General features: G+C 43.4%; 1 protein-coding gene across 15 annotated transcripts in view; it reads right to left on the reverse strand.

Annotated features, from left to right (window-relative positions):
• Window positions 1-1,971: 1,971 nt before the first annotated feature.
• Window positions 1,972-14,198, reverse strand: part of PARD3 (par-3 family cell polarity regulator) — a 781,475-nt gene continuing 769,248 nt past the window's right edge. For all 15 annotated transcript variants that reach the window (XM_080641367.1, XM_080641363.1, XM_080641381.1 and 12 more), the window contains one exon: window positions 1,972-3,962. In XM_080641367.1, coding sequence (XP_080497493.1) covers window positions 3,569-3,962 — 394 coding nt within the window. In that variant the 3' untranslated portion in view covers window positions 1,972-3,568. The remainder of the gene's footprint in view (window positions 3,963-14,198) is intronic.

The raw sequence follows: 14,198 nt of genomic DNA on the forward strand, positions 1-14,198 counted from the left end.
GAACCCTCCGCTCTTTCGGCTCCGCGGGCCGGATAGAACAGCCGAACAGGCCGGATCCGGCCCGCAGGCCATAGTTTGCCCACGGCTGGTCTATACAAACATGTACTCTCTAATAAAAGCAATTCAAGGAAAGGGAGCAGTCCCCAAGATGACCAGGATATCTGGCTAAGTCTCGAGAATGGACATGGACAGAGGAGCTTCAGCAATCTCTGGTCTTACATGGCGACAGTCACTAAGCACACTGCTGACAAAGTGGTCAGCTCAATTTGACTATTTTCTGCCCCCTTTCATACAGGGTTTCCAGTGAAACAAATTTCTCCTTCCTGTTCATGGGACAGCCGTGCCATTGTGGGTGCTTTGACCTCTGAGCAGCCTGTGTTCTAACCGACCAGTGGGTGGTGGTGCTTAAATTACATATAATATAAATACATTATATAATATTATTTCTATAATTTATATATAAATCTTTTTAAGACTATATAGTCTTAATGGACTAAAGTGGTGATAATGTAATAATGAGACCATCTTTTCTGAGAGACAGTTGAGTGACTCCTCATCCATCCTCATCCAAGTATGGCTGCCCATTTCATGACTTGGGGCGTCCCCTGCAGGTATGGGCAGAGCACAGTGCATGTGCAGACCACCCCAGCCTGGCCTTCCATAGCCACACTCTCCCCATGGTTCGTGCAAGGCCTGGTGAAGTGTTCTGGAGCCACAGGTCATCAGCTCATTTGGACAAGACTGCCTCGTGGAGCAGAGTCTCACTTCTGCGATGACCCATAACAATGCCTACTTCTAGTATGACTCACATTGCCAGTTTTAATCTACAAAATCCTTTGTGATTTGGGTCCCCACAATGTTCAATATTACCTCTCCTGCTCTACTTCTCACTGCCAGTTGAGATAAAGAACCTGCCAGTTTGGGCATTTGCAATGGATGGGCCTCCTGGTCAGTGAGAAAATTAACAAATCTGTCCATCTTGCTTTTCTACTTTCCACACCTTGCATGCATATAAGAATCAATGATATGTTATTACTTGGCTTGCTATACATCTCTTATTAGAATCCTGAGGTGATAGAATTTGGATCTCGTGACAGGATGAGGGCTGCTGTGACAAGCAACTAACTGTGGCCAGGCACTTCACAAGAAGGTATTTTTGACAGGATTTAGCAAAGCTTGCCTTTTGGGTAGGGACCACATCAACATTTATGCAGAAGACATACCTAGGATCTACATATCATCAAAGCACCGTACAATTATTACCAAGTGTCCACCTGAAAGATTTAGCAAAACCTTATTTCATAATTTGGGAAATATGAAACAGGTTAATATTGGAAGTGAACTAGAATTTGGACATTTCTCTGGGCTCACTGTACACAATCAAAACATTTGGTTTGCCGAAATGATGCAAAGCGAGCAAAGGGCAATAATAGAAATATTTATGTAGTTTTCTGTGTTATGTTTTAAATTTAGTTCTAATGTATTGGTTCTTGCAATTCAGAATTCCCCAGGCTTCTTTTGGCAGCCTGGGCCTTCCATGGGACTCATTAAGAAGGTTTCCCCAATAATGCTAAGGTTGTGGGTTCAATCCCCAGACAGAGCACATACAAGAAATAACTAAGGAATGCATCAATAAGTAGAACAACAGATTGATGTCTGTCTGTCTGTCTGTCCCCATTCCTCTCTTTCTCTAAAAACCAATTTAAAAAATGTTTTAAAAGAAGGTCCCTTTTTCAACTTTCACTAAATATGAAAAAAATAACCCACATCTGCTAATATACAAGGTGTCCCCCCAAAATGTATACATACTTAAATAACTGACTGCTCAATTTTGAAAATGAAAAATGTTTTAATAAACACTGACTGTATAATTATCCAAAGTGTGTGTATACATTTTTTGGAACACCCTATACATTAAAAAATAACTCCAGGTAGGAGAGTTTCCACAAGAATACTATAGACACCACAAACAACAGGAAGAAATATGCCTTTTATTTTAAGTTTCATATGTACAGAGAAAGTTCTTTCTCAAGCTTAGATAGGCTGTGAGAAAGAGCCCTGTCATTCAAGGTCACCGCGCTTACATTGGTAACAGCACTGAAACGTCACTGCACATTATGAACAAATAGAACATTACACAGAAATGCAAAAGAGACCTAGGTACGTGTATGGACACTTCATACATTTTCTAAAAACAGGTGGACACAAAATACAATGTGCCAATAAAAAAAATAGGCATATCAGTACATGTCTCTTTTTTTTTTTTCCTTTTTCGTTAATACATGGATGTGGAGCTTTTATCTCAAGCTTTTCACATCGGGATTCGCAGGCACTTTAGCAACTCAGCCATGGTTTACAATACATGATGTTGAGACCAAAAGATGAAAACACGAGAGCAGATGAAGTCCAGTGACCCACATGTACGTGAAAATATTGGCATGAGAAGCACTTTTGTCACCACTGTTTGCAGGCACCAGAATGTTCTCCTTGTGAAGTGTGACAGGTTTTCCCTTATTTGTCTTCTCTTTTTCATAGCAGAATTATTTAGTAACATGGATGGCATCGCCAGGCAGACATATAGCATGTGGATGCATTAAACACATGTCAATTCCTATTGACTTGGGAATGGTAAAAAGCAGATGAGTTTTTAGAATCTCCAAATGAATGACCTATCTTTGTCCCACTCTATGCCCTTCCTGCCAACCTGTCAATCAAAAACTAATTAAAATAATTACTTGGATATAATGGACCAGAAGCTCATCCTGGGAGAATTGTTTCCTTAGCTACCACCTCCCACATCATGATATACACAGGGCAATGGGCAGCCCAGACCCCGCCAGAGGTCCCTCCAGCTTTCCCTACATGGTGTGGTGACTAACACATGTGTTAGGAACATGACTAAACAAGAGCATTCGTAATCTCAGAATAGGTGATCACTTTATTGGTAATGTTTAGTTATAAGGCAGTTACAAAAGAAGCCCCATGAAAACCCAACAGTGATGGAATATGGCTTAACTTCTTAATAACATGAAGGAACTTTCCTGTTATGAGGAGCAGAGAATGAAAAGGGAAAACCGTACCAATTATAAATGACTGTGCTATGAGGTACTGTAAAGCCCCAATTTCTGGAGTATGTCACCCACTTTCATCCACCAGAAACTGAGAGTTGCCTCACATCTCAGAAAATTTAAAGGGAATAAAGAGAAAACAACATTACCTCAGCTTCAAGGTAATTTGTCACCACTAGTTGTACGGGGCTGTGACACAAATCCATGAACATCTCTTGAGTCAGGCCAAGAATTCCTGGTCCTCCTGAGAGATGCTGTGACAAATGCTTCAAGCAGATGATTGTCAGATAGTGGGGAATCCTTCCATGAAATACACTTGAGACATACTGGCAAAGACATTAAGGCCTTCCATTTCTTTGCCCATACTGCTTAAAGGCACTGATACCAACAACAGAAATATTCCATAGTACCAAGGAGGTTTTTAAAAAAACTCCCCAAATACAAGTCTCCATAGGAAAATGTCCTTTATTGCATGAATGAAGCATCCGCTCTTCTCCTGCTCAGGAATAGAAGGGTCTCCCTTTTTCAGGAGTCTGGAGTCTGCTCAGCCTAGCGACCTGAGAAGGGGATGGAGGCACATCCTGCCGGAAGGGCCCCTTAGGGGGAGTGTAACTGGGGTCCTGGACTTTCTTATACGAGTCATAGCTGTTGAGCCCCTCGGGAGCAGGCTGTTTCTTCATCTGCTGTTCTTTCCGCCTCTGTTCCTGGCGAAGGAGCTCCTGGGTCTCCAGCATCACCCTGGCATTGAAGCCGTGCCCGCCCAGGTAGCCGTTTCTGGAGCCTTGGTAGCTGGAGTACCTGAGGCTTTCCTTGGCACTCTGGAAGCCATCCCCAGGCGAGTAGTTCTGCTCCCAGGAATCCTGGGAGACAGAGCTGGCATTTTTCCTGCTTTGCCTAGAAAGCAAAGCCAAAGGTCAGTGTGAGATTGGGAGAAGGGGAGAGAAAAAAAGAGGAGGGAAGGGGTAAGGGGGCATATGCATTGCAATATTTCAACAAATTGTACTGTGCTCCAGGCACTGTGATGGGGGCTGGAGGAAGAAAATGTGACTGTCAGCAAGCTCAAATCTCAGACAAGAGAACAAACAAGGGCTAAACAGGAGAGAGAACTAACCGACAGCTATTCAGAAATAGGGTCCGCCTACTGTGTCTGGGAGGTACTGTCTATTCTACTTAGGGAACATATATCTCCTGCAATTCAGACACATTGGCAAAATGCTTTAGAGGAGGATTAGAGATTTGGCAGCATCTACTCTAGTAATAATTGCTTGCTTCAGAACATTACAATTCGATTCTAAACAAGCAAAACAAATATTTTACACAACTGCCACCATGGTGCCAGAGATGCTAGCTAATAGGAAGTACATGTAATGGATTACAATGTGAGTCCAGCTATGAGAGATTTAAGTCTCGACTCCTTTATGATTAAAAATGCAACAGGCAGTTCAGAACACATGCTCATCAAGACTATACACCTGGAAGTCTGCAGAGTAAGCACTGCTTTTCCGTGCACTGTGCCCTCACCAAAGGCCAGGACAACTTACTAAACTCACTTTTGTTCACCACAGGACAGGGGAATAAATCAGTCACACAGAAATTTCAAATTATCATCATTTGTGCAATAAAGTTACACATCATTTTCAGGAAACATTACTGTGATGAAATGTCTTTAATTTATTATCAATTCTCTAGATGCTTTTATGAATTCACAATAAGATTGGATATGATAAAGTAAAACAATTTTTTGTTAGAAAGGAAGACAAGCCCTAATATTTAGCTTTAAAAATGGGAGAGAGAATCCAGTAGTAAAACAAAATCTATTGCTCCATGTATCAATAAGAAAACCATTTGGTGACAGTATATATTACTCAGCCTTTTGCACCAACACACACATGATGGAATGTTCAAAAGGACCCTTGAAGAGGAAAAACAGGGTCGATGCAGTCACTGGATCTCCCACAGGGATGAAGCAATTTGCATTTTTGAACATTCAAAAGTGCCATCAATAGGGCTTTGGATCAAATCTGCCTATTTTTCATATGGCCTAAAATGTAATCAGGGATATTTTCAATAAGGAAATGAACTAATGATCAGCATCATCTTGGATATGACTATGATTAATTGAGCAGTCTACAGTATATCTATCTGGTTCTCTTCTAACCAGTTAACTGCCATACGTCCAAAATAGAAACCATCCCCACATGCCACGATATTTTGAATTTAATTTAAAAAATCAATTTGCAATGAATATTATAAAAATAAATATATTACTCAAAATTCAGGTGTTCTTGAATATTTTCAGTTGAAAATTCTCACAAAAAATGATTTTAAAGCATCTATAGATGCTTATGACGTACAAAGGGTTAATGGGAATCAGACCATTTATACAATCAGCCCAAGCAAGAATCCTTACATTTGGTGGAATAGTTTATTTGCCCAAAGCACTGATTATCTTCACTTAAAAAGTCATACATTAATCTGCTCAGAGACAGGAATGATGGAAGGTGCCAGCATGAAACCAGGGATTTGACATTAATCATGAAACTTGAATTAAAACAACAAACTTGTTACTGAGGTTACAGTAACAAAAGTGGGACTCCTTCATAAGTTGGTTATCATTCTAAAGATAACCAGAAATAGGCTGCAGACATTTCACTTCTTTCTCTTCCTTGTCCTACTGAGACCCATGAACCCTCTTCATGCTGCACTCCCAACTCTGGAAAGCCTGAGGATGCGCTCTGTGGAGGTCATGTACCATAAGCTGAATTTTGAATCATTCCAGGATGATTCATAACTGTAATTTTGCTACTTCATAACTGTAATTTTGCTACTGTTAATGAATCATAATGTAAATATCTGTGTTTTCCGATGGTCTTAGGCGACCCTGCTAGCGTTTCTCTTAGGCTGTAGAGCCTAAGACCATTGGAAAACACAGATATTTACATTACGATTAATTAACAGTAGCAAAATTACAGTTATGAAGTAGCAATGAAAATAATTTTATGGTTGGGTGTCACCACAACATGAGGAACTGTATTAAAGGGTTGCGGCATTAGAAAGGTTGAGAACCACTGCACTAAAGGTTTGTTAGGAATGGAAACTCTGATGATGTGGAAGAATTTCTTTTAGCTAAAATTTTCTTCCAATTTATTGTATAGAGAGAAGGAAGCAGACCTCCCTGAGGTTTAAAGTAAGGTATGTGGAGAAAGTACATACATGCAGAAACACATGTGTACACACACACACACACACACACACACACACACACACACACACACACACATGCTTCCTTGGTAAGAAAGCTAGTGGTACCCACAACTCTTAATTAAGACACAGGAAATGAGTAGGTCACAGAGAAACATAAGAGTGCAGCAGACAATAAGAGTTTCCAACACTAGGAAACCCATCACCTGGGTACTAGGCACAATTTGAGAGTGGCTTTGGATCATATAGACATAGATTCACATCTGGAATCTGCCTTTTGCCAGTTGGGGGATGCTGGGAGAGTTATGCTCTCTGGGCCCAACTTGCCTCATCTGTGAAATAGGTATAATAGCTAACCTCATAGGGTTATGAGGCAAAAATGAACAAAATAAATCATGCAAAACGTTTAGAAAGGTATGGCACAGAGTAAATGGCTGACTAATAGAAGTTGGAGGAGTAGTTTGAAGGCAACGTCACTTTGCCTTCAAAGAGTAGGCTCTGGGTTTTGGGAAGCATCTTTCTGAACAATGAAGAAAAACATTAGCTTTCTTTTCCTTTGTCAGAGAAATTAGGTAGAAACAAGGAGGAGAGAAAGGTACTAGAGAATAACTGAAGAATCCTCACTAAGAGAGGGCAAGTCCACACAATTCCACGGAGATGAGAAGGAAGCTTTCTAATGTCCCATAATTGCCCAAAGGCCACAATAACAACAGCAGCAAGAAAACATCAATGTCCATCAATGTGAATTTCTTTCTTTTTTTGGCTTTATTTCTTTTATGTTTTTTTTTTAAATTTAATAAATCTTTATTGTTCAGATTATTACAATTGTTCCTCTTTTTCTCCCCATAGCTCCCTTCCACCCGGTTCCCACCCTACCCTCTGCCCTTACCTCCCCACAACTGTCCTCATCCATAGGTGCACAACTTTTGTCCAGTCTTTTCCAGCACCCCACACACCCCTTTCCCCCCCGAGAATTGTCAGTCCACTCCCTTTCTATGCCCCCAATTCTATTATATTCACCAGTTTATTCATTTCATCAGATTTTTTCTTCACTTGATTTTTAGATTCACTTGTTGATAGATATGTATTTGTTGGTCATAATTTTTATCTATACCTTTTTCTTCTTCTTCCTCTTCTTAAAGAATACCTTTCAGCATTTCATATAATACTGGTTTGGTGGTGATGAACTCCTTTAGCTTTTTCTTATCTGTGAAGCTCTTTATCTGCCCTTCAACTCTGAATGATAGCTTTGCTGGGTAGAGTAATCTTGGTTGTAGGTTCTTGCTATTCATCACTTTGAATATTTCTTGCCATTCCCGTCTGGCCTGCATAGCTTCTGTTGAGAAATCAGCTGACAATCATATGGGTGCTCCCTTGTAGGTAATTAACTGTTTTTCTCTTGCTGCTTTTAATATTCTTTGTCTTTTGCTCTTGGCATTTTAATTATGATGTGTCTTGGTGTGGTCCTCTTTGGATTCCTTTTGTTTGGGGTTCTGTGCACTTCCTGGACTTGTAAGTCTATTTCTTTCACCAGGTGGGGGAAGTATTAGGTCATTATTTCCTCTAATAGGTTTTCAGTATCTTGCTCTCTCTCGTCTTCTGGCACCCCCATAATTCGGATGTTGGTACGCTTGAAGCTGTCCCAGAGGCTCCATACACTGTCTTCAAATTTTTGGATTCCTTTTTCTTTTTGTTTTTCCGGTTGAGTGTTTTTTGCTTCTTTGTATTTGAAATCTTTGACTTGATTATTGCGTTCCTCTAGTCTGCTGTTAGGTCTCTGTATAATATTTTTTATTTCAGTCAGTGTATGTTTAATTTCTAGTTGGTCCTTTTTCATATCCTCAAGGGTCTCACTAAATTTATCGGCCTTTTCTAGGAAATTCTTGAAAAACCTTATAACCATGGTTTTGAACTCTATATCCAGTCATTTGCTTTCCTCCATTTCTTTCATTTGTGATCTGTTTCTTTGTCTCTGCATTTTCGCTGCTTCCCTGAGTTGGTAGAGTAGCTTTGTGTGCTAGGTGTCCTATAAGGCCCAGTGGCTCAGCCTCCCCAGTTACCTGAGGTGGACACTCTTGGTGCACCCCTTTGTGGACTGTGTGTACAGCCTTGTTGTAGTTAAGCCTTGATTGTTGTTGGTATCACTGGGAGGAATTGACCTCCAGGCCAATTGGCTGTGAGGATCAGCTGTGTCTACACCGGGAGAACTTCTGTGCTGGAGACAGTCTTATGAGACAAGACTTGCAAAATTGCAAAAGCCTCTGTGCTCAGCTTGGATGGGGCGGAGTCTCAGGGCTGAGCAGACAGCCTTGGCTTCCCGTTAGCCCTGCCCTATGAGGACCCTGTGTCTCAGTGTCCCTCGGTAATCGCTGCAAGCACCTCTGAGAGAAAGCTGCCCTTGAGTTTTGCCCGCTGCCAGACAGTCCCTTTTCTCCCCCAAGGAATCTGGATTCCCAGATTCTCGCCCGGAACTGGAGTTCAGTGCAGTTGGGAGCTTCCGACTTCCTCCCGCTAGAGAAAGCCAGCGGCACACTCAGCAGTCAGTTCTCTCTGCGTGCACTCACATGCGTGCCTCCAGACCTCTGCTTTTCGCAGCTCCCCTGAGTTTCCATGCGCTCCTCTCTTCCCGACAGTCAAGACTGCCCCTCTGTATGAGTCTGGGTCCCCAGGGTCTTGCCTGAAACTGGGGTTCAGTGCAGTCGGAACTGGAGTTCAGCACAGTCGGGAGCTTCCGCCTTCCTCCCGCTAGAGAAAGCCAGCGGCACACTCAGCAGTCAGTCTTCTCTGCGCGCACTTGCGCACGCGCCTCCTGACCTCTGCCTTTCACAGCTCCTCTGAGTTTCCGTGTGCTCCTTTCTTTTCTCGACAGTCCAGACTCCCCCCGTATGAGTCTGGGACCCCAGGGTCTTGCCCGGAACTGGGGTTCAGTGCAGTCGGGAGCTTCTGTCTCTCTCCTGCTGGAGAAAGCTAGCCAGGGACTCAGTCGCCTGTCCTCTCCGCATGCGTCTCCATACCTCAGCCTTTTGCAGCTCCTCTGAGTCTCCGTGTGCCCCTCTCTTTCCTTCTAGTTGTAGAATTTTCACTCAGCCAGCTTTCCTGTAGTTCTGGATGATGTCCGTTCTGTCTTTTAGCTGTAGTTTTGAAATTGTTGTGCGAGGCAGCAGTTTAGCTGTTCACCTATGCTGCCATCTTGGTTTCTCCTCAATGTGAATTTCTTTATAACCAACATGCAGGCTTGCTTGGTCTTGGAATGAGCCCACTAGAGATTTCTGCATCCACTGAAAGCACACACACCTGGTTTTCAATGATTACAATTATCTCCAAAGTGGTCTGAAGGCCATCATCATGCAGAGGACTCACAGCTTGCGGAAAGCTAGTTAGCCACTGAGGTGAGGAGGATGCAGAAGGATGATGAAAGATATAAAGACCAAGGCTAACAAGTTGACAAGCAGCTCAGAGACATAATAAATGGGCCTGGCGGGGAGACTATGTCAGGATGTGAAGACTTAGTGAAGTGAGACGTACAAAGCAGAGAAGTGAGACACCAACAGATGTGAAACCAAGGGAGAGGGAAAGATGAAGAAGAAATGGGGAGACAGCAGGAAAATTTTAAAAAATTAATAAAGGATCTTAAGTTTTTCTATTCATGACTATGAACATTCTCTGTTTGAGAGTTGCCTTTTGGATACTAAATAAAGGAACTAATTTAAGACTGAAAAATAGATTTTAAAAAAAGAAAGTAAAAATGAAAACTGATTTAGGAATTTAAAAAATAAAAAAGTCTTAGTCTGATTGAGAATTGAGTGTGGGGCCACTCAGGACCCCTTTCCTTCAGAACCAGTGTTACCACCTGGCTAAGGTTTCCTACTGACATTTCAAAATGAAACTTGAATTCTGCCAATTGGCTTCTTTAATTACAGTTAGAATTTCAAACTACTCTGGCTCATATACATCCCTCTAATTCAAACCACCTTATCTACTGTGACTGAGACAAAGTCTTGACCATTTGTTTCACTTTATGTTCCACTTGGCAGCTGAACTATTTTTGTGTGTGTGTGAAATCTTTTTTGGTATCAAATGCCATACCAACTTGTTTAGATAAAACCCTGCTAATTGTAAACATCCGAAAAACAGAGGTCAGTGTCTCTGAAGAATATCACATGTCAGAGACGTGGACTGGACTCAAGCTCATACAAGCTGCTGCAGTCCTCCTCTGACCTCCTGTTTGGGTTCTTTACTAAGTTCAAGTTTCTGCACACATCTGCTGTGGAGTGCAGCCACTCTGCCAGCAAGCTAGTGGGGAACAAGGCTCTGCACTGCTAATCCTCCTCACACGTGTGAAGATTCACATTGAGAATGATTCTCTAAAAGAAGAGTACCATGACCACCCCAGTTGCCTAAATGTACACAACTCTTTCATTTTGGGTTTTCTATTTTCCTCATATCTTCTCAGAGTAAAATGGCTAATAATCAGGGAGTCACAATACCCAGATGGAAAGTTTCAGTTATTTAGGGGAACACTAAATGACACTAGTAGTACCAATAGAAGCAATCATCTTCTACATGGAAATACAGATACTTCTACAAGGTGCTTCAGGAGGAGAGGGAGAGAGAGAGGAAGGAAGGCAGAATGAGTTGGTGGAAAAGGACAGGTGGTGAGTGAAGGTGAGAGACATGTCAGGACAAAAGGATTTGTTTGGAATACTGACCTCCTGTGGAATGTGACCAGGAGAAATTCCACGGAAGCATTGATCTGTGTCCTCTTCCTGGGGAACAGGGCCCTAGTCTCTCTCCTGCCAGGGCATCCACTCCTCCAGGCCATCCGGCCACCATCTCTCTCAAGTCCCATCCTTAGTTCTGTGCATGTCAACTCACTCTCTTCTTATATACACTACTAGAGGCCCAGTGCACAAAATTCATGCGGGGGGGTGGGGGGGGAGATGGGGGTTGTCCCTCAGCCCGGCATGCACCCTCTCCAATCTGGGACCCCTTGGGAGATGTCCGACTGCCAGTTTAAACCAGCAGTCAGACATCCCTCTCACAATCCGGGACCGCTGGCTCCTAACCACTCACCTGCCTGCCTGCCTGCCTGATTGCCCCTAACCGCTTATGCCTGCCAGACTAATCGCCCCCTAACCGCTCCCCTGCCAGCCTGATTGATGCCTAACTGCTACCCTGTTGGCCTGATCGCCCACAACTTCCCTCCCCTGCTGGCCTTATTACCCACAACTTCCCTCCCCTGCTGGCCCGATCGCCCCCAATTGCCCTCCCCTGCCAGCCCGATCACCCACAACTGCCCTCCCCTGCTGGCCCAATGCCCACAACTGCCCTCCCTTGCCAGACTGATCACCCACAACTGCCCTCCCCTGCTGTGACCTGCCTCCTCCTCTGGGACCGGCCTCCTCTGTGCCACGTGGAGCTGTGGGACCCCCAGGCCTCACCGTGTGGAGCGGCTGCCGGGCCCTGCTTCTGCTGTGTGCACGGCCATCTTGTGCAACGTCACGCGCAAGGGTCACTTAGGCTTTTATTAGTATAGATATGATAGTTCTCTTTCACTTCTTATAAATACTCTCAAACACAATTAAAATACAGAAAGCCAAACTATTTGCCAAAAGATTAAGAACCCGGTCCCTGCACAGACAATATATTCCTAAAGCACGTTGTAGTCACACACACAGACCTTGATGTGCTATGGGCCACCTATATGGTTGTGGCAGCAGGGCCATACCCAGTGTGCCAATTCATCTTCTTTATCATGCTCATCTTTCTGACGACTGCAAGCCAAAGGGCTGGGAGAAGGCACTCACATGGAAGAAACTTTATGTGTAATCCGTGAAGCATCCAGCAGCTGATGCACTGGGCTGAGTCATACAGGGGTCTCCTTCCAAATGCTAAAGGCAGTAGAGCACAGAGGGGGACTTTACACCTATATCTGTCAATATTCCAAACTTGGGAACAAAAGCTTTGGTGGCAATGAGATATGGAAATTAATGGTTATAAAGGGCATGGGCAGGTTTGTGTTTGAATTCCATGCTAGCTCTGTGACCTTAGGGAAAGCTGTTTAATCTTTCAGAGCTGTTTCCTTGTAAGACAAGATGATCTCCAGGTCCTGTCCAGACTTAAACTTCAATGACACTTACTTAGAATGGGCTAAATAACTGTTAATTATCCTCCTATTTAAAAGAAAAGATAATTCTGTATAAAAGAAAAAACATAACTTATTACTCAAAGTAAATATAATTTTATGAACTGAAAAAAAGAACTGAATGAACGAGTTACTATAGTAATGGCACTCACCCCAGTATAGATTCTCATTCACATCCACATTCCTATGGTGATCTGGGTCAATGTAGTCAAATTCCTCACAGTTAATATAGCGATTATTTAACATTTAAAGGGACTCATCTTTATTAGAAATTGAATCAAGATCACTTTTATATTGGTCAGTTAAGTTTACACAAATAAGCATTCGTTCCCTCCCCTCCCCTCAAATAAAAGTTGTTCTGTTCAAATTCAAAACAGTTGATAAAAACAAGGTAAGTGGAGGATTTTTTTTGTACCCAAAATGTTTTTGTCACCTGGTTTGAAGTAGAAAAACAAATGCCTGTAAGATTGTGATTACTAAGAGTGACTTATTTTGGGAAGTTTGGAAAGCTGAATATTTAAAAATATTTTTAGAGGATTCAAGATGGCGGCGTAGGTAAACACCTAAACTGCTGCCTCGAACAACAATTTCAAAACTACAATTAAAAGACAAAACGTCTATCACCCAGAACCATGGGAAAGCTGGCTGAGTGGAAGTTCTACAACTAGAAGGAAAAAGAAAACAACATTGAGAGGTGCACAAGCGCTGAAAAGCTGAGGTACCGAGGCGCATGAATTGGGCTGGCGACGGGCGACTGGGAGCGCTGCTTTTTTCAACCCGAAGTGAGACAAGCTCCCGATTACTCCGAACTCCAGTTTCTGGGGAGACGCGGGGGACCCAAACTCCTACGGGGAGAAGCTGGACTGTCTGCCATTGGGTCGGAAAGTGAGGATGGCTTGCTTGCAGGGCTGCGTGCAGGAATAATTGTTTACTGTGCTGGGGCGCGGGACACGGGGACGTGGTCGGAGACGCAGAGCCGGCTAACTGGCAGCCATCGCTGTTTGCCACGCCCTAGCCTAGTCACGCCCTGAGACCCCACCCCACACAATCTACAAACCCACCCAAGCTCCAAGCAGCGGCTTTAGCATATGAATGGCCTGCCCTATCGCAGCTTAACCTAGCAAACTTGCAGCCCAGGTCAGACAGCTCCAAAACCTCCAAACCCCAAGCAAAGAGGAGAAAACTGTAGTTCTCGCTGTAGCTCCTGCTGGGTGGCCTCAGACAGTAGCTGACCTGCACCCCATTGGAGATCCAGAAGCCAGTGTACCTAGTGGTCAGTGTGAGACACCAGATTTCAACTCCTCACATCCATAAGTGACACATTCAAGAGGCAGACTCAGTGAGCACCAAAGCCCCACTGAAACAAGTCCTGCACCATAAGCTTGTCTCCAACGCAGCAGTTCTTCCATTATAGACACAGTGGGTCCTCACAGCCATTTGGCCTGGAGGTCAATTCCTCCCAGTGTACCAACAGCAATCAAGGCTTAACTACACCAAGGCTGTGCACTCAGCCCACAAAGGGGGTACCAAGAGCGTCCACCTCAGGTGATTGGGGAGGCTGAGCTACTGGCGGCTGTAGGTCACCTACCACACAAAGCCACTGCATCAACACAGGGAAGCAGCAAAATGCGGAGACAAAGAAACATGTCATGAATGAAAGAAATGGAGGAAAGCAAACTACTGGACGACATAGAGTTCAGAACCACATTTATAAGGTTACTCAAGAATCGTCTAAAAAACGCCGAGAAACTTGATGAGACCTCGAGGAGCTTAGCGAGACCTTC

This window comes from Plecotus auritus (genome assembly GCF_963455305.1).
Source record: "Plecotus auritus genome assembly, chromosome: 1".
NCBI classification, from domain to species: Eukaryota; Metazoa; Chordata; class Mammalia; order Chiroptera; family Vespertilionidae; genus Plecotus; species Plecotus auritus.